General features: G+C 46.1%; 2 protein-coding genes across 2 annotated transcripts in view; one reads left to right on the top strand and one right to left on the bottom strand.

Annotated features, from left to right (window-relative positions):
- UBAC2 (UBA domain containing 2) overlaps positions 1-18,969 on the top strand; it is a 163,064-nt gene that overhangs the window by 135,649 nt on the left and 8,446 nt on the right. Inside the window, exon 8 of the mRNA XM_043477507.1 lies at positions 11,798-11,920. Coding sequence (XP_043333442.1) covers positions 11,798-11,920 — 123 coding nt within the window. The remainder of the gene's footprint in view (positions 1-11,797; positions 11,921-18,969) is intronic.
- Positions 6,965-18,969, bottom strand: part of LOC122447121 (G-protein coupled receptor 183-like) — a 37,112-nt gene continuing 25,107 nt past the window's right edge. Inside the window, exon 4 of the mRNA XM_043477509.1 lies at positions 6,965-7,032. The gene's annotated coding sequence lies outside the window, so the exon portion shown is untranslated. The remainder of the gene's footprint in view (positions 7,033-18,969) is intronic.

Genomic DNA, 18,969 nt, shown 5'->3' with positions numbered 1-18,969 from the left:
CCCTGTACACACTGGTAGGATGGCAGAGGGGTGGAGGGCCGGGGGAGGGCGTTTTAGGTAACAGGCACAATTTGAGCAGATGTTCTCTCAGTAAGTGAGGACATGGTAAGTGGAAGGAATGTGCAGGGAAGAGATGAGAAGTAATTAGGATGAGGCTGGTTTTGGAGGACCTTCAAAACAGGACAGAACAATTCAGATGTGATTTCACATGTAATTAAGATCCTCAGTTGAGGTGGTGGCATTGTGAAAGGCCTTATAGACGCGGTTCACCTGCCATGGCGTACAGGTTGGACAGGGGCAGTACGGTCACACCTGGAGATGCTGCAGGTTCGGCTCCAGACCACATGAAAGCAAGTCCCACAAATTTCTGATTTCCCAGTGCATATAAAACTTATTTTTATACTATACTGTAGTCTGTTGAATATGCAATAGCATTATGTCCTTAAAAATGTACATACCTTAATCAAAAAAATACATTATTGGTAAAAAATACTGGGCATCATCTGAGCCTTCCAGGAGTCATAATCTTTATGCTGGCTGAGGGTCTTGCCTCAATGCTGAAGGCCGCTAACGAGTCATCAGGGTAGTGTTTGCTGAAAGTTGGGATGGGTGTGGCAATTTCTTAAAATAAGACTACAGCATGCATGGCACCCCGAAACAATTACAACAGTAGCATCAAAGGTCACCGATCGCAGATCACCATAACAAATACTGATGCACAGACACAGAGTGAGTAAATGCTGCTGGGAAAATGTCACGGATAGATACGCTCAATGCAGCGTTGCCACAAACCTTCAATATGTAACAAATGGAATATCTGTGAAGCTCAGTAAACCAAGGCAGTGATGTCATCTAAGAGGCTATTGGTTTAATCACAGTGGATGACAGTGAAGTTGTACACAGTGGCAGACCCCCTTGAAAGGAAATACAGGTGGTACTTGAGAGTGGGCTGGATTTGATGTACAGGGCAGAGAGTTGAGTCAAAAAGGGTCTCCAGGCTTTCAGGAGATGCTGTCCGCGCTGGCCTGGTGCTGGTCGGAGGACGAGTAAGGGGGTGACAGGTGATCACTGAAGGGTGAAAATGAGTGACCGCTTTTGGGGGAGGAGATGTAGAAAGAGGGGAAACACTGAGTCATCCCCAATCTCAGTTTTAATAACAAGTTTCACCTCTCCTTCTGTCCAAACACTTACTGGTAACAAGTACCAGAGCTAAATTTAATTTTTACTTTTATCTAATAATTTCTGTGTAGAGCTAAGGTTAAGGAGCAAAAGAAAAAAAAAAAAAAAAGAGCAAAACAAATTGTAAACAAAAGGTGTAATGTGGAAATGTGTCATCCCAGTGCCAAAAGATGCCCTTTCCTTCGTATTTTCAAGGAAGCTGTGTCTTGTGCTGTGCAGTTCTTGTGTTCAGTGTTCACATGCATGTGCTAGTGAATCAAGTGAAGATAGTAAAGACGCCTTCAAGCGAGAGAGAGGTGTCCTCTTCCTGCACCAGATGGCCCCAGCCTGGGCTGTTCATGCCCTCACCACCACTTCCTCCTCACGAGAGAGCGAGCGTTCCCGTTCAAGGCCAAAATCAAAACCAAACCTCCCCCCAAAAGGCGGGGAAACCTTTGATCCTGATGCTCCATGGAAGAGAAGGTCCCTGTTAGAGGAGGGTCAGCCAGCCTTGGGGAAATGTGAGCACCCGCACCCCACCCCAGGCATGGCAGTAACTGGGATCCCCAGTATCAGCCCCCCTCCTCACCCCCCGGGGGTGGGGAGCCCGTGACCTCGGGGTCATCTGAAGCCCGCTGCTCTTGTCTCCAAGTCCTTTCCTCTGCCTGTTAGAATTGCACCCGTGTCTCAGAAGGCCTCTCATGAGATGCCATCCGAGACACACAGGACTTGGGACACATGTCAGGTGGCGCACACCAGCCAGAGCGTCCCTTGCAGGGAGTGCAAGGCCTGGGCTTCGGCATTGCTTCCTAATTGCGGCCTCCGGGCACCTCCTCACCCCACTCCTCACTGCCTCCCCAGTCCAGTGTCCAGACCACACCCGTGGCCCAGGCCCCCACCCCCAGCCCAGCAACGGAGTGGCCCCCAGGGCTCTGGCCAACCAGGACAAGAAGGAGAACGGGGAGCCACGGCAGAGGGCGTCAGGCCTTCAGAGAGTCCTGGCTCAGGTCTCACTACTGTGGAAGCTGCCTTATGTTTTGCTGAGAAGGGTGATTGATGTGAAGTGTCTGAGCATCAAAAACTGGCTGTCAGATAAACCCCAAAGAAAAAGTAAAACTGAGCTGTAAAATTAACCTGGGACTGTGTTCAAGCCACCCGCTAGTTTCCCGCTAGTCAGTGATTTCCTCCGAGCACCTGCTAAGACTGCTTGTGCCCGGCAGCGCAGAAGCCACTGTCATGACCACTTCTGACATCTGTGCAATGTGAGGGTGGGGTGCTTCATGCGCCGTGGCCACCTCCGTCTCCCACGCGTGCTTCTCCTGGTCATCTTCCTAGGCGTGACCCAGGAACCGCTTCCCAAAGGCGTGATTGGACTTGTTCTCAGCCCTGTGATTGTCCTTACATCTTTCATCCACCTGATGGATAGATGTATGGCTAGTTTCTGGGTGTGGCGGCTCTAATGGGGTTTGTTTCCGGGTTTTGCCATGAAGCTAGTGCTGATGACAGCAGCCCCTGGCGCTCAGTCTAACAAGAGGCCTCTCACGTCGCCCTCGGTCACTACCTGCCGCATCCCCAGTGCCTCCTTTTCGGCTTCTCCCGTGCCTGTGTTTGGTCACCTCAGCTAAGCGCTCTCTGGGCCGTAGGAAGTTAGCCACGTCTGTGTCTCACAGCCCTCTTTACCTGGCCCCAGTGCAGCGCTCTGCACATAGAAGGTACGGAATGAAGCCAGGCCTACTCGTATTTACACCGTGAGAGGCAGCCTGCGACGCGGACATGGCAGCAGTCCAGCACTTTATAAACACCCCTCCCGTGAGGAGCTCCTAGCTCCAGCTTCCCGGCACCACCGCAGCCCCCCAGCCGCAGTTCTTTGAAAACTGCTGGTTCCCGTGTTAGAGGGAGATGGTGCCTCCTGCCGCCTCCTGCCGTTAAAGGTCTTATCGGCCATGGGATGTGCTCCTCCACTCCCTGGCCCTCCCAGCCTCAGCCTCTCCCACCCTGGCCATCCCGACACTTAGGGCCCCGTATTACGACTCACTGTTCCGTCTTTGCCAAGGAAAACCCCCTAGAACTTCACTCAGCAATATGCTTTGCTGTATATTTGTCCGCTGCCTTATTCATTCAGCGAATATTTCTTAAGTAGTTGGATATGCCGGGTGGCAGGAGAGGCTGGGTTTATTAATACAAAGACAAGAAAGACAGTCTCAGCCTTCATGGATCTCGTCACCTACTGGGAAGATTCCTAGCAGAGAATTGAAGTGTAACGTGCCAAGGTCTGTCCTTGGCAAGGTGCGTGAGGGAGCAGCTCACCCCAGACTCGGGGGATTAGAGAATCCTCCTGGGCAGGTGTCTAGACTGTGAGGCCAGAGTGGGGAGGAAGGCCGCTGGGACGGTCAGCGGGAGGCTGGCAAGCCCAGGTGAGAAACCCCAACTGTATCCTAAAACCAATAGGAGCTTGACAAGTATCAAAGAATATCTACAATTATCAGAGAAGGCTCTTAATATACTCTAATTTTTTTTTAGCTCTGTATTTCCATATGGCTAGATACTTTTATATAATTCAGAAGCCAGAGTAGCTTGTAGCAGAGTTGACTGCAGACACAGATGCAAGAATCCAGCTACCTTCCATTACTGCTGCTGCTAAGTCACTTCAGTCGTGTCCAACTCTGTGCAACTCCATAGACGGCAGCCCACCAGGCTCCCCCTGGGATTCTCCAGGCAAGAACACTGGAGTGGGTTGCCATTTCCTTCTCCGATGCATGAAAAGTGAAAAGTGAAAGTGAAGTCGCTCAGTTGTGTCCATTAAGCCAGACATAAAAGAGATTTACAAAAATAGAAAATAATGATATGCTTCTCAGTAACTAATAACCTTTGTTTCGGAAAAAAAAATTTTTTTTTCTTCATAAAAGTATGTTAGCAAGTAGTGAGTTAGTGATTGCTATCAATGAAGAAAAAAGTATTTTAAGACTGATAGAAAGGCAGTGGGAACCACTGAAGGGTTTTTAAGTGGAGAGATGGCGTGATAAGATTTGTCTCTCAGAAAATCACCCTTGCTGGTGATCTAAAATGGGACGGCGGGAGTCAGAGTGGAGGGAAGCAGGCAGATCCCAGAGGACTTGGGACTTAACATTGGCAGAGCTGGGGAGCTGGCTTGTGCTGTGGGTGGATATCCGTGTCATTCCCCAGCAGTGGGGACACAGGAAGAGATACGGGAATGATGAGGAGTTTTGTCTGGGACGTGCTCCATCTTAGATGTCTCTGGAGCCTCTGAGGGGACGTGTTGGGAGAGCTGGCCGTGTGGCTCCAGGGAGCAGCACCTGGGTGGCGGGAGCAGGTAGGAGTCTCCACCAGACGCATGGAAACTAAAGCCTTGGGGACAGATGTGGAGGGAGGGGAGGAATGATCCTAACAGGACCTTAGGGACACCAGCCAACGTGTTAAAGACACAGACCGGAGATGGCGGCTCTCAGGGAGTGACCAGAGGCTCAAAAGACCAAGAAAGTGTGACTCTCCAGAAGCCAGAGGGCCGTGGAGGCGGGGGGCGGGGGTGTCCAGTGCCCCGGCAGGGTGTGGAGAGCAAGGGAGGCGCCGCTGACCGAGCAGAGGCTGTCCGGGTAACCTGGGCAAAGAGGGAAAAGCAATTTAATGGATGGAATGCCAGCCTGGGCATTTCTGGAAGGCGGGGACGCCGTCTGGGCTCTCTTTGCAGCTTCACGGCTCAGGTTCTTACCGGTGCTCGAGTAGGCACTCTGATTTCACTAATGTTACTGTGACCGAGCCGCCCGAAGCAGTCTGGTCTTCCCTGTGTCTGAACTCCACGGTAAACTGCTCGCATTAAACGTACAGTACTTCCTTAGAGTCTGCGGCAGAACGTCCCGACCCCTGGGTCACGGTCACAGGAGGGCTGGGGGAGCGATCCCTTCAGCGCACAGGGCAGCAGGGAGGGCCCGAGGCTGCCAGGCCAGGTGTGGGGGCTTCCTGTGTCCTATGTGTCACGGCAGTGCAGCCCTCCGTGTGCCACCACGTGGAGGCCACCGGGCAGCCAGGGTCCACAGCAGGGTGGACGGTTCCTGGGTAGGTGCTGCCTCTCGGCGTCACTGAGCAGTCCTGTCACCATGCCCTGATGAACCCGTAACCCACCCCAGCATCTTGCCGACACAAGCAGCCACCGTGGAGTGGGCCCCACCTGCTCTACAGTTCAGAGCCTAGCGTCTGATAAAGGCTTTCAGATCACCAAGACAGAGAATAAAGGATGCTTTCCCCACCCCACCACCCGCAGTGACCAACCTTTTAAAATAAGATAAGGATGCTTTTGGAAAGACTTCATTGTTCTAAACCATGACCTTCTCTTATACCCGCGCTGTAACCTCCATCTCACCCTTTGCTGGGGACCCAGCTCGGGCTGCAGGGAGCTGAGTGTCCTGCCCACCACCTGGGGGCTTTGATGCAAATCTCACCCCCAGTGCAGCTCTGCAGGGTCCTGTAGTTGAGCTGGGAAGATGAGAAATAACCCTGTAAGACACCATGCAAGTATCAGATGGTAATAATAGCTAAATATATACAGCATAAAACTTCCCTGGTGTCTCAGAGGGTAACGCATCTGCTTGCAATGCAGGAGACTCGGGTTCCATTCCTGGGTCGGGAAGATCCCCTGGAGAAGGAAATGGCAACCCACTCCAGTATTATAGCTAAATATATACATCACGTGCTCTTTTTTCAGGCTCTATTTTAAATGCTTTACTTGTATAAACTCATTATTTCTCACGTCCTTATGTGGTGAGTGTAGTTGTTATTTGCATATTACAGATGAGAAAACTGAAGTTCAAAGAAGTTGTTTTTTTGTTTTTTTTCTTTAAACTAAAGCCTCAGGTTACATGGACTTCTGGTGGCTCAGATGGTAGGGCGTCTACCTACAATGCGGGAGACCCCGGTTCAATCCCTCGGTTGGGAAGATCCCCTGGAGAAAGAAATGGCAACCCACTCCAGTATTCTTGCCTGGAAAATCCCATGGACGGAGGAGCCTGGTAGGCTACAGTCCATGGGGTCGCAAAGAATCGGATACGGCTGAGTGACTTCACTTTCACTTTAACTAAGGTCACATGATAAGTGGCAGAGCTGGGATTTGAACCCAGGTATTCTGGCTCTAGAGACCGCTCTCAGTCACTCAGCCTCCTGTACTCTTTTGTCCCTCTGTCATTACTCCAGAGCATTGTTTTGGCCTTTGAAGTAGGAATAAACGCATTCTCAGTCCCCTGTCTTTGAACAGCCTGACAGAATGCCTGGCTCTCCTCTCCATGGTTGAAACCTCCCTCAACCTTTAAAACTCAGCTAAGCCCCCACCCTCTTTGAAGTTTCACCCCTGAGCTTTGGCTGCGCCCTTTGATGCCTTGTGGCTTCCTTCCTGGACCTGCTTGCCTGTTTCCAACTTTTCCCTTTCTGGATGTCTTCCTTTCCCCGAGGAGATCAGGAGCTCCGTGGCAGCAAGGACCAGACCATGCACCTTGCCCGTGTCTCCCGTGGGAGCTGCAAGTGCCCGCAGGGTCCCTGGGGGACTCTTCTGACCGAGCTTCTTGGTGTAGACATAGCCTGGCCTGACAGTCCCCTCCAAAACCTTTAGAGATTGAGTTCTAGCCCACGTAACTGACACACGATACAACATGAACAACCGTTTGCTGCTCTCAGTTGGAAAATCAGTTGTTTGCTTGTTTTCAGAAGAAATGTGACTTCATTTGAAAAATCTCCTTACCAACTAATAACATAAAATGGCTCTTCAAAATGCAAGCTGTTTCCGCCTTCCTCTTTTGAGTGTGTGGTTATTGCTTTTGAAGAAGACAAAGTGAAGGAAGTGTTTCCTGTTTGCAGAGGCTCACGTTGAACCTACAGAAAGAGCAGACCGGTGTCAAAACATCCCAGAACCTAGAGCTCCTGTAACTTTCTGCTTTTTAAGCACTTTTTTTCTATCACAGCTTGGGGTTTAGTTTTGTTTTTTGTTGTTGGTGTTTTGTTTTGTTTTGCTTTGCTTATTCTTTCACTCTCAGTCCCTTTGAAGAATAAAAGGTTCATTGCCCTTCCCACTGTCCTGTCCTGAAGCAGGTGTATTGTGTATCTGATGCCTTTTACGGTGTCCACTGCCTGCGTGTATTTGTATCTTCACCACCTGTGTGTATATCAGGGCTTCTCAGCCCTGTGGGCCTTTCGGTCCAGGCCATCCTTTGCTGTGGGGTCTGTCCTGTGCATTAGAGGGTGCTTAGCAGCAGGCGTGGCCTCTACTTGCTAAAAACCAACAGCACCCACCACCCTCTCCCCAGACTCCTCCCCACCCCCCAAGACAACCAAAAATGCCTCCAAACATCTGCCCCCAAATATTCCCTGAGGAGTGGGGGCAGAATCACCACTAGCATGTGTGTGTGTGTGTGTGTGTGTGTGTGTGTGTGTATACAAACACATATATATATCCATAAAATAGGTTACATAGTATACTATTCTAAATATTTTTAAATTTATGTAAATACTTTTATATATACATATTCTTATGTAGCTTTCTTTGTTTATTCAACATTGTATTTTTGAGATGTATCCATTAGATCTAGTTCATTTATTCTAGTTGCACATGTAATAGTCTTTTATGTAGTGGAACCACTCACTAGTTTATTTCCCTACTTAGGGACAGTTGAATTTTTTTTTACGCTTTCTGACTTAATATTATAATCAGTGCTTCAGAGAATATCCTTCTAAATGCCCCTTTAGGCATTCACAGCTCCCTGGAGATAAAATTGCTAGACTATAGAACATCCTCAGTTTTACTAGATCTTGACACATTGTTCTCTGAAATGTTTGTACCAATGTAAACTCTCATCAACACTGTATAGAATTCCCATTTCCTTCACATCACCCCCATCCTTGGTATTGTTGGACACTTTATTTTTGCCAGGCTTATGGTTATGAAATGACTTAGTGCTGTTTTAATTTGCATTTCCCATGCTAGTGAGGTTGAACATCTTATGTTTATTGATTCAGGGTTTCCTCTTCTGAATATTGTTTTTTCATATGCATTCTTCACTTTTCTCTTGTGTTATTTATTTTTTCTCATTGATTCTTTACATATTCAGGATAATGTTTTGTCAGTTATATGTTACACATGTCTTCTCTTAATCTATACTTTGTCTTCTAGCTCTGTTGTTTTTAATCACACAAAATTCTTATTTGTAGTAATTGTTAGCAACCCTTTTTCATGATTTATGCTTCATATTTTGGTTTTAGAAATCCTTTCCCATCCCAGCAACATAAAGAATGTCTCTTATTTCTTCTAAAATATTGAAGAGCTTAGTTTTCGAGATTTAAATCTTTAATCTGTGGGGCTTCCCTGGTGGCTCAGAGGGTAAAGCGTCTGCCTGCAATGCGGGAAACTCGGGTTCGATTCCTGGGTCAGGAAGATCCCCTGGAGAAGGAAATAGCAACCCATGCCAGTACCCTTGCTGGGAAAATCCCATGGACGGAGAAGCCTGGTAGGCTACAGTCCATGGGGCCTCAGAGAATCTGAGGTTTACAAAAAAAGATTTTAATCTATGGGGATTATTTCAAAATAAACTCATTTTATATGTGGCGTGAGGTCTAATTCTTTTTCCATGTCTGTAACCAGTTGTCTCAGTACTGTTCATTAAATGGTGTCTTTCCTGCTGACTTACAGGGTCCCTCCATCATGTACTAAGTGTCCATGTTTACTTCTGATTTCTCAGCCTGTTTGTTAGCACTGCTCACCTATCACGTGCTCATACCATCCTACTTTAATTCTTGTCATCTGACAGTAAGTCCTGATAACTTGTAGATAAAAGTCCTCCTTTATACTTCTTGAAAGTATTCAGGTCTAGTTTTAACCCTTAATTTCAGGTTGTCTCGTTCCACCAAAACACACACACACACACACACACAGCTTTATCACACACACACACACAGCTTTAGCTGCATGTGACAGCAACGTGCAATCACGAGCAATCACAAAACCTAAACAAGGTTTGAGTCTGTCTCATGTATAACAAATCAGACGTTGACAGCCCCAAACCGGTGGGAGCAGCTGCCACCCCCAGTCTCCTCTTCTCTTACCGTGGCTCTGTCCTCAGCGCAGGGCCAGGACAGCTGCCTCGGCTCCAAGAAGGAGGAGGAAGCACTGAGGAAGACTTCGTCCCTGCCTTGAAGGTCCCCTCTGGGTGTCCCGCATGCCCTTCCTGCTTGCGTACCATTGGCTGAACTGAGTCCACATGGGGGACGCTGAGAATGTGTTGTAGTGATTGTGTCACCAAAAGAAACCTTATTTTTAAGGAAAAGGGAATGTGGGTATTGACAGTCAGCCCACCATCTCTGCTGCACTCTGGAATTGGCAGAGTGTGGAAAGATGCCAGTTTTGAGCCTTCCCAGGCAGGAACAGGCTGTCTTTCCACTGATACCCTTCAGTCAAGCTTACCATTTTTCATAGAGACCTTGCAGGTCTTCTGTTAGATTTAATTCGTAAGGACCTGTGAGCAAATGTGAGAGTTAGTTGCTCAGTCACGTATGACTCTTTGCAACCCCATGGACTTAGCCCACCAGATTCCTCTGTCCATGGGATTTCCCAGACAAGAATATTGAAGTGGGTTGCCATTTTGTTCTCTAGGGGATCTTCCCGACTCAGAGATCAAACCCACGTCTCTTGTGTTGTAGGCAGACTCTTTACCATCTGAGTCACCAGGGAAGCCCTCCTAAATACCTAAATAGTTTGTGTTACTTTTTGTAAATAGGAATTTTTTGCAGTTACATTTTCTCAGTGATCACAGGCAAGGGATGTTACTGATATTTTTGTGTCTTGTACTCTGTCTTGTTGGTCCTCATTTTCTAGGTAAGACGGTCATCCTGTGTGAAGGACGGTTTTGTTTCTTCTCTTCCATCCTGCTGCATTTTCTTTCACAGTTGATCTTGTCTTCATTATGCACCGACTTGTGTTGAATGCTAGAGGTGGTAATAGGCATTCTTGTCTCTTCATCAAGTTTTATGAAATTATTTTTGTATCTGTTGAGTGAGCATTTGGTTTTTGTCTTTTAATCTGTTAATGTATGAATTACCTTACTATATTTTCTAAGATTTCTGAGATAAATCCTAATCTAATATATCTTACTGGATAAGATGATAATTTTTTTAACATTGTTGGATGGAGTTTGTCGATATTTTATTTAGGATTATTGTACCTGTCCATAAATGAAAAATGGGCTGTTTTATAATTCTTCTTTCTCATGATAGCCTTCTCTGATTTTGGAAACAGCATTACATAGCCTCAGAAAATTAGTTGGAGAGCTCTTTTCCTTTTCTCTTCTCTAGAACAATTTGTTTAAGACAGCGGGTCCTTAAAATTTTCATGGACTTCACCTGTAGATTTTTAGTAGGTAGATTCTTAACTATTATTTCAGTGACATTAATGGCTAAAAGTCTAGTCAGGTTTTCTATTTCTTCTTGTAACGTTCTATTAAAGTATAACACACAGAAAAGTTAGCATACAAAGAGAGTCATACAAATGTACTTTTGTGTTTATTTTACTCAGTATTACGCTGAGAGATTTCACCACATTGTTGCACACAGTCGTAGCCTCTTTGAGACCCGAGGCCTCCACTTCTGAACCCAGATAGGTGCCAGCGCCCAGGTGCATCTGAATTAGCAGGGTGTGCTCACCCTCACACCTGTCCCTGCTTCTTTACCGCCCTGGTTTCCAGAGCTTGTTTCTGTCACCCTAGGGCCTCTGTCTCCCCTTTGTGTTCAGCTCTGCATTTGAAATATTTTAAAATTTTATCCACAAGTATTTATAGTAGGAAAAATTTTAGGTTTTCTTAGTCTGTAAATCTTCCAGAACCAGAAGACATCTAGAAACAGATTGAAGTTGATAAATTAAAAAGTTGGCATATGGGTAAAAACATCCATTTTTAAAAAGCAGCATGAGGCACATACTTTTTTTTCTTCCCATTGTGGCTTTTGTTCACTGACGACATAGAAAAGGCAAGAAATGACCTCGCCATCAATGTTAAGTTGTCCAGAAAGCCACACGGAGGACAGGCCTAAACCGCTTGTCCCTCTGTGGAGGGTTTACCTTTCCACTCTCAATCCTGTCCCCCAACCTGGGGTTTATCTCCACCTGCAGTCTCTCTCTCTCTGCTGACCTTGCTCAGAATTTACTTAAATTTTAAAGAAGAACAAGAAGAGGGAGGAGCAGCATTTTAAAGAGCTGCTGAAGGAAGCTCCAGGTTTCTGGTTGCCTGCCCTGAGTTAGCCGCCTCCTCACGGCTTCTCCAGAGCCCAGCGGAGTCGGGACGGCGTCGGTGGGGACACCATGGGACTGAGGTTAGGAGTGACTGCATGTGTCTTCCGCCACCTTCCGCGCCAGAGGGCACAAGTCCCTTTGACAGCACCCACCCCCTCCGTTTCTCTCTGCGCATCTCCTGCAGGCTGCGGATTTCAGCCTGTGGATGGAAGGGCTTCAGGGCCCTTTCCGCTTGAGCACAGCACGGCCATCTGACATCTTACCTCCAGTCTGCAGCTGTGACTGCGTCACTGGAGAAGGCTCTGCGAAGCATTACGAGGCTTCCTCGCCTCCACGTCTGATCTCTGTGCGATGATCTCTTTCTAGGGAGGAATGATCAACTGGAACCGTCTTTTCCCTCCTCTGCGTCAGCGAAGAAACGTAAACTACCAGGATGGTCGGCGATCTGAACAACCAGCGTCCCCACCTCTAGAGGTTTCGGAGGAGCAGGTAATCCCAACACCCAGTACTTGCCCTAAACCCAGGCTTCATATCCCCGGCAGTTTTGGTGAACAGGACTTGAAAGAATTCAAGCATATATTGATAAATAGAGATCTTGATACCAGGTAAACCACCAACTATACCCGTTTTAGACATTTGGGCCCAGTCATTGGCTTCTCTGCGTCTTATGACTTTGAGGAGGATATAATTTCAAAAAAAAATTGCCTTGCTTTTGCTTATTTTTAAGTGTATGACATTTCATATGTACACAATTACTGAACCTGGTTCACTGCAAGGGCTGGGAGAGAAGGAGGCAGAAGGTCCAGGAGCTTCTCTGTTTGTATGGTTTTAACTTTAGGAATCAAGTAAATGTTTTACAGGTTCAAAAAGCAAATCAACACTGGGGACAGCCGTAAAACTAAAAGGCAACTGAAGTAAATGTTCCAACTGTATCTTAAGGGAATAATATAAGAAAGGGGGAAAATTAATTTCAGTAACTTGCAAACATAATATGTCCTCTGCCTAAAAAAAAAAGAAAGAAAAAAGAACTGCAAACAAATCTCAAACTCCTCATGGGTACAAATACAGCAATTCTGAAATTATGTTGTGTGTGTGGGCTTCCCAGGTGGTGCTAGTGGTAAAGAACCCACCCGCCAGTGCAAGAGACATAGAGACTTGGATACGTTCCCTCGGTCAAGAAGATCCCTGGAGAAGGAAATGGCAACTCACTCCAGTGTTTGTGCCTGGAGAATCCCAGGGACAGAGGCAACCTGGAGGGCTACAGTCCATAGGGTCGCAAAGTCAGACACGACTGAAGCAGCTTAGCACACATGCATTGTAGATTAGGGCAGATAAGGAAATAGGGACAGGATATATGCGGCTTCACCTCAGGTGGCTCATGGAAAATAAGTGGGAGAGAGAGGGGGGGAGTGTGTGTGCAGAGCGTATGTGTGTGTGCATGTGGACGGAAAGCAACTGCAGCAAAGTAATAATCGGTGAATCCGGGTGGAAGAGCGATCAGGTGCTTAGTGCTCTTCCTGAATTTTCCTTGAAGTTTGTGATTACTTCCCACTGGAAAGTTTTTGAAAATCTGTAAAAGTCAGTTGAGAGCATTTCAGTAACAACCCTTTTAAATTTCATTCTACGAACATCACTTCTTTCTCATGAAAGCAGACCGAGGTCAGCATTTCATAGCAGGGCGCACCATACCCTCCTCCACCCCCAGTCCCCAGAGTCAGCAAACACCGGTCCGACCCAAGGCCCTCAGCATCTGTAGCTAAACTGTCCATATCCTGGCTTTTTCTGGAACTCAAGTGGGGCTCTTGGGCAGAACCTCCACGGGTCCCTCTGGGTGAGGCCACGACAAGTGAAAGAAACCAGCTGAATGTGCCTGACGAGTGACCTGGCCCCTCGCCCTTAACTTCTCAGCTCAGACTCATCCTTTGAGCAACTCATTAGGGTTGAGAGATGCATTAAGGAGCCATGGCTCTCTTCTGCCTCCATTGACGAATTACCAGAAAAATGTTGGCCCTGTGGTTAGAAGCTAAAGCCGAGCAACGAGGCATTTGTGAGATATTTATGCTAACTGATTGAAGAATAAACTAATACTCTCAAATTCAGGTGAAGAGAAATGAAGTTCTGTTATATTACTGTCTCCTTGTTAGAACCCAGGTCACATCCCTCACAGAGTAGCCGTTAACGATAAAAAGTATTTAAAGGGGAAATAGTTCTTAGTTTTGACATTTGGGGGGAAAGAAAGTGTCAAAAAGTGATAACAAGGTGAATGTGTGTAATTGAAGTCTTAGCGTTGCTTTTTTTTTTTTAATGAATCATTGTCCTTGATCCTCCCAGAATGACAAGAGTGAGGTTAACCTGTTGTCGGTATCAGTTTAAAATACCATGTGCTTCTTCTTGACTCTGTTATGGAAAGATGTAAATACAGGAGAGGTTGTTTTTAACATAAACTTCCTCATTCATTGATTTTTTTTCCGAATTTTGTGTTTTGTTTCTTGATTATCCTTAAATGCTCTTAAAGACGATCCCACATTAAGACATAGAGTACCCCCTGCCCCGGCATTATTTTTGTAGATCCTCAGTATTTTTTGTGGTAGGTGCTCGAGAGACTGTAAAAGAAAAGAAAGATGCTGCCCTTGTCTCGAGACACGTAGAGTAACATTTACAAATGTACCTTCCATATGATCTCTTGGTTAGCTGGAGGCTAGCTAATAGAGTTTTGCCAAGAGAACACACTGGTCATAGCAAACACCCTCTTCCAACAACACAAGAGAAGACTCTACACATGGACATCACCAGATGGTCAACACCAAAATCAGACTGATTGTATTCTTTGCAGCCAAAGATGGAGAAGCTGTATACAGTCAGCAAAAACAAGACCAGGAGCTGACTGTGGCTCAAATCATGAACTGCTTATTGGCAAATTCAGACTTAAATTGAAGAAAGTGGGGAAAACCACTAGACCATTCAGGTATGACCTAAATCAGATCCCTTATGACTATACAGTAGAAGTGAGAAATAGATTTAAGGGACTAGATCTGATAGAAAGAATGCCTGATGAACTATGGACGGAGGTTCGTGACATTGTACAGGAGACAGGGAGCAAGGCCGTCCCCAAGAAAAAGAAATGCAAAAAAGCAAAATGGCTGTCTGAGGAGGCCTTACAAATAGCTGTGAAAAGAAGAGAAGTGAAAAGCAAAGGAGAAAAGGAAAGATATGCCCATTTGAATGCAGAGTTCCAAAGAATAGCAAGGAGAGATAAGAAAGCCTTCCACAGTGATCAATGCAAAGAAATAGAGGAAAACAGTAGAATGGGAAAGACTAGAAATCTCTTCAAGAAAATCAGAGATACCAGGGGAACATTTCATGCAAACATGGGCTCAATAAAGGACAGAAATGGTATGGACCTAACACAAGCAGAAGATATTAAGAAGAGGTGGCAAGAATACACAAGAACTGTACAAAAAAGATCTTCACGACCCAGATAATCACAATGGTGTGATCACCCACTAGAGCCAGACACCCTGGAATGTGAAATCAAGTGGGCCTTAGGAAGCATCACTATGAACAAACCTAGTGGAGGTGATGGAATTCCAGTTGAGCTATTTCAAATCCTAAAAGATGATTCTGTGAAGGTGCTGTACTCAATATGCCAGCAAATTTTGAAAACTCAGCAGTGGCCACAGGACTGGAAAAGGTCAGTTTTCATTCCAATCCCAAAGAAAGGTAATGCCAAAGAATTCTCAAACTACCGCACACTTGTACTCATCTCACACGCTAGTAAAGTAATGCTCAAAATTCTCCAAGCCACGCTTCAGCAATACGTGAACCAAGAACTTCCAGATGTTCAAGCTGGTTTTAGAAAAGGCAGAGGAACCAGAGATCAAATTGCCAACATCCACTGGATCATCGAAAAAGCGAGAGTTCCAGAAAAACACCTGTTTCTGCTTTATTGACTATGCCAAAGCCTTTGACTGTGTGGATCACAACAAACTGTGGAAAATTCTGAAAGAGATGGGAATACCAGACCACCTGACCTGCCTCTTGAGAAACCTGTATGCAGGTCAAGAAGCAACAGTTAGAACTGGACATGGAACAACAGACTGGTTCCAAATAGGAAAAGGAGTACGTCAAGGCTGTATATTGTCACCCTGCTTATTTAACTTATATGCAGAGTACATCATGAGAAACGCTGGGCTGGAAGAAGCACAAGCTGGAATCAAGATTGCTGGGAGAAATATCAATAATCTCAGATATGCAGATGACACCACCCTTATGGCAGAAAGCAAAGAAGAACTAAAGAGCCTCTTGATGAAAGTGAAAGAGGAGAGTGAAAAAGTTGGCTTAAAGCTCAACATTCAGAAAACTAAGATCATGGCATCCAGTCCCATCACTTCATGGCAGATAGATGGGGAAACAGTGGCTGACTTTATTCTTTGGGGCTCCAAAATCACTGCAGATGATGATTGCAGCCATGAAATTAAAAGATGCTTCCTCCTTGGAAGGAAAGTTATGACCAACCTAGACAGCATATTAAAAAGCAGAGACATTACTTTGTCAGCAAAGGTCCGTCTAGTCAAGGCTATGGTTTTTCCAGTGGTCATGTATGGATGTGAGAGTTGGACTAAAAAGAAAGCTGGGCACAGAAGAATTGATGCTTTTGAACTGTGGTGTTGGAGAAGACTCTTGAGAGTCCCTTGGACTGCAAGGAGATCCAACCAGTCCATCCTGAAGGAGATCAGTCCTGGGTGTTCATTGGAAGGACAGATGCTGAAGCTGAAACTCCAGTACTTTGGCCACCTCATGGGAAGATCTGACTCATTGGAAAAGACCCTGATGCTGGGAAAGGTTGAGGGCAGGAGGAGAAGGGGACGACAGAGGATGAGATGGTTGGATGGCATCACCGACTCAATGGACATGAGTTTGGGTGGACTCCGGGAGTTGGTGATGGACAGGGAGGCCTGGCGTGCTGTGGTTCATGGGGTCGCAAAGAGTTGGACACGACTGAAGGATTGAACTGAACTGAACTGAACTGAGACACTATAGAAATATTATTTTTTAGTAACATTAAGATAGTTGGAATTAGCAAAACCTTTTTATGCTTAACTTTTCAATTGGATGTACTGTATTTTCTTTATTTACAGTGAAGGACAGTGTAGCCTGGTGGGCTGCAGTCCATGGGGTCACAAAGTCAGACACAGCTTAGCAATTGAATGACAACAGTTTTCTTTATTTAAATAGCAAAATCATGTGATTTTAATGCATTAAGAAACAGTAATTTTTCTAAACCAAGAAAATGAGTATTTTTTTCCTGATGTGAAAAAAAACTTTAGGAATTTTAGTGAGAGATATTTAAGATAGGAAATATAGTCCATCTATTATGAAAACAAAGAATATTCTAAGAAAGAATGTGCATCCCTCGTTAATTCTAACAATAGTCTGACATAGGACCGAAGAAATATTTGCCGGTTTTTCTACTTTGGCTGTTAAGTTTCTGGATTTTCAGTTCTTCACAGTCCACTCCTACTATCTTTCAGCCAGCAGCTTTGTCAGTTCACCTTTTGCAAATGTCACCCCAAACCCTGCTTTCTTAAAAATATGTCTGTTCATTATTGCATTTCTCTTGCTTTTAGAATTTTTTTCTTCTTAACCAAGGATTTTTTATATTACCCCCAAACTCAAAATTAAGAAATAATGAAATTTTATCATTATTGGTCCCATTGTTTTTTTTTAAAACCAGAAGGGGAAAATACTTCCTAAGTTTGCCTCTCTTGAGCCCTCCCCAAGCTTACTTAGAAAGGAATTCCTGGGCTCATGCTTAATGGGACGCACAGATGAAGCCAGACAGGGCAGTTAGGCTCACTGAGCCAGCACTGGGACTTAACGAAAGTAGGATGAACGTGGACTTGACAAATATTGACTTCCTCTCTTCCATCCATGTATTTCCTTCCTTCTAGTCAGCCAGCAGTTACCAGCTGTCTGCTCCGCCTGCTCTAACCCTGGGCTGGGTTCTTAAAATAATGGAGATAAGTGAGGCAGCGATTCCCGCCCTCGCATGGTACAGAGCGTGGTGCAGGGGCCCTGGCAGAGGGACAGCTCTGGTCAGCTGCATCCAGGTTTCCCGATGCTGCTGAAGGAATGCCAGTGTGTGTGTCTGGAGGGGTGGGGGTGGGCAACGCTGTCTGTAAAGATGCAGCCTGGTGAAAAGCGCATCAGATTTGGGGAGTACAGGTGGGTGAAGTTGGAGTGGGACTTGACAGGTGGGCCAGGGGCCCCACGCAGGGAAGAAACAGGAAGGCCTCCCAGAGGCCCTCAGCAGTCATGGACCTCTGCTTCTAGGCTGTTCTTCAGTCACTCAGTTGTGTTCAACTCTTTGTGACCCCATGGACTGCAGCATGCCAGGCCTCCCTGTCCATCACCAACTCCCAGAGCTGGCTCAAACTCATGTCCATCAAGTCAATGATGCCATCCAACCATAGCATCCTCTGTCATCCCCTTCTCTTCCTGTCTTCAGTCTTGCCCAGCATCAGAGTCTTTTCCAATGAGTCAGTTCTTCGTGTCAGGTGGCCAAAATATTGGAGCTTCAATTTCAGCATCAGTCCTTCCAACGAATATTCAGGGTTGATTTTCTCTAGGATTGACTGGTTTGATCTCCTTGCTGCCCAAGGGACTCTCAAGACTCTTCTCCAGCACCACAATTTGGAAGCATCAATTCTTCGGCACTCAGCCTTATTTATGGTCTAACTCTCACATCCATAAACAACTACTGAAAAAACCATAGCTTTGACTATATGGAATTTAGGCATTAGGAAACCAAGCAGGATTTTAAACAAGGAATCACATTGTTGGGTTTCCTCAGAGGATGGATTAGACATGGAGGAAGGGACTTATTATGATCATTACCATGTATGTAATTTCTTCCATCCCTGCCTGGGGAACATAGTACAGTCCCGGTGCTTATGAGACTCTTGCCAGATGAGATATGGTAGCATTCAGCATGTTTATAATGTGTGAGACTGGAATGGAGTTGTGTGGATTCCATTCACGTCCTCTGAAATATCCATTGGCCCCGGTAGAGAGAGAGGGCACACAGACACTTGATCTCAGGGGATAAGTAGCCAAATCTCTTCAGTGTGAGAGGATCTCAGTCTCAGCGACTCTGTTCCCTCATCTCTGGGATTCTCACCACTGCCTCCGAAAAGCCCACCCAAACTCCACAGAGCTCATTATGAAAATAGCCCCTCACTTAGTGCTCCTGCCTCGGGTATCTGGACCCGCAGTGAGTTGAGTGTTGCTCTAGAGACGCCCACGCCGTCTGGCTCCCTGGCAGATGGTGAACTCCACGAGGGCTGGCACCTTCTCTTCCATGTTCTCTCCTGAGACAGAGCCTGAGACCACATGTGCCCCAGTGGAGGGGATTAGAAGGCTGAACGTGAAGGTGTGGTTGGAGGGCTTCTCCTTCAAAAGAACACTTGTTTTCACTTAAAAATGGGTTAGAGGGTGGTCCTCCGTCAGCCCTTTCCATCTCTGATCTCTAACGCATG

This window comes from Cervus canadensis, chromosome 9, assembly GCF_019320065.1.
Source record: "Cervus canadensis isolate Bull #8, Minnesota chromosome 9, ASM1932006v1, whole genome shotgun sequence".
Lineage (NCBI taxonomy): Eukaryota > Metazoa > Chordata > Mammalia > Artiodactyla > Cervidae > Cervus > Cervus canadensis.
The sequence above is the reverse complement of the archived record's forward strand: the minus strand, read 5'-3'. Positions and strand labels throughout refer to the sequence as shown.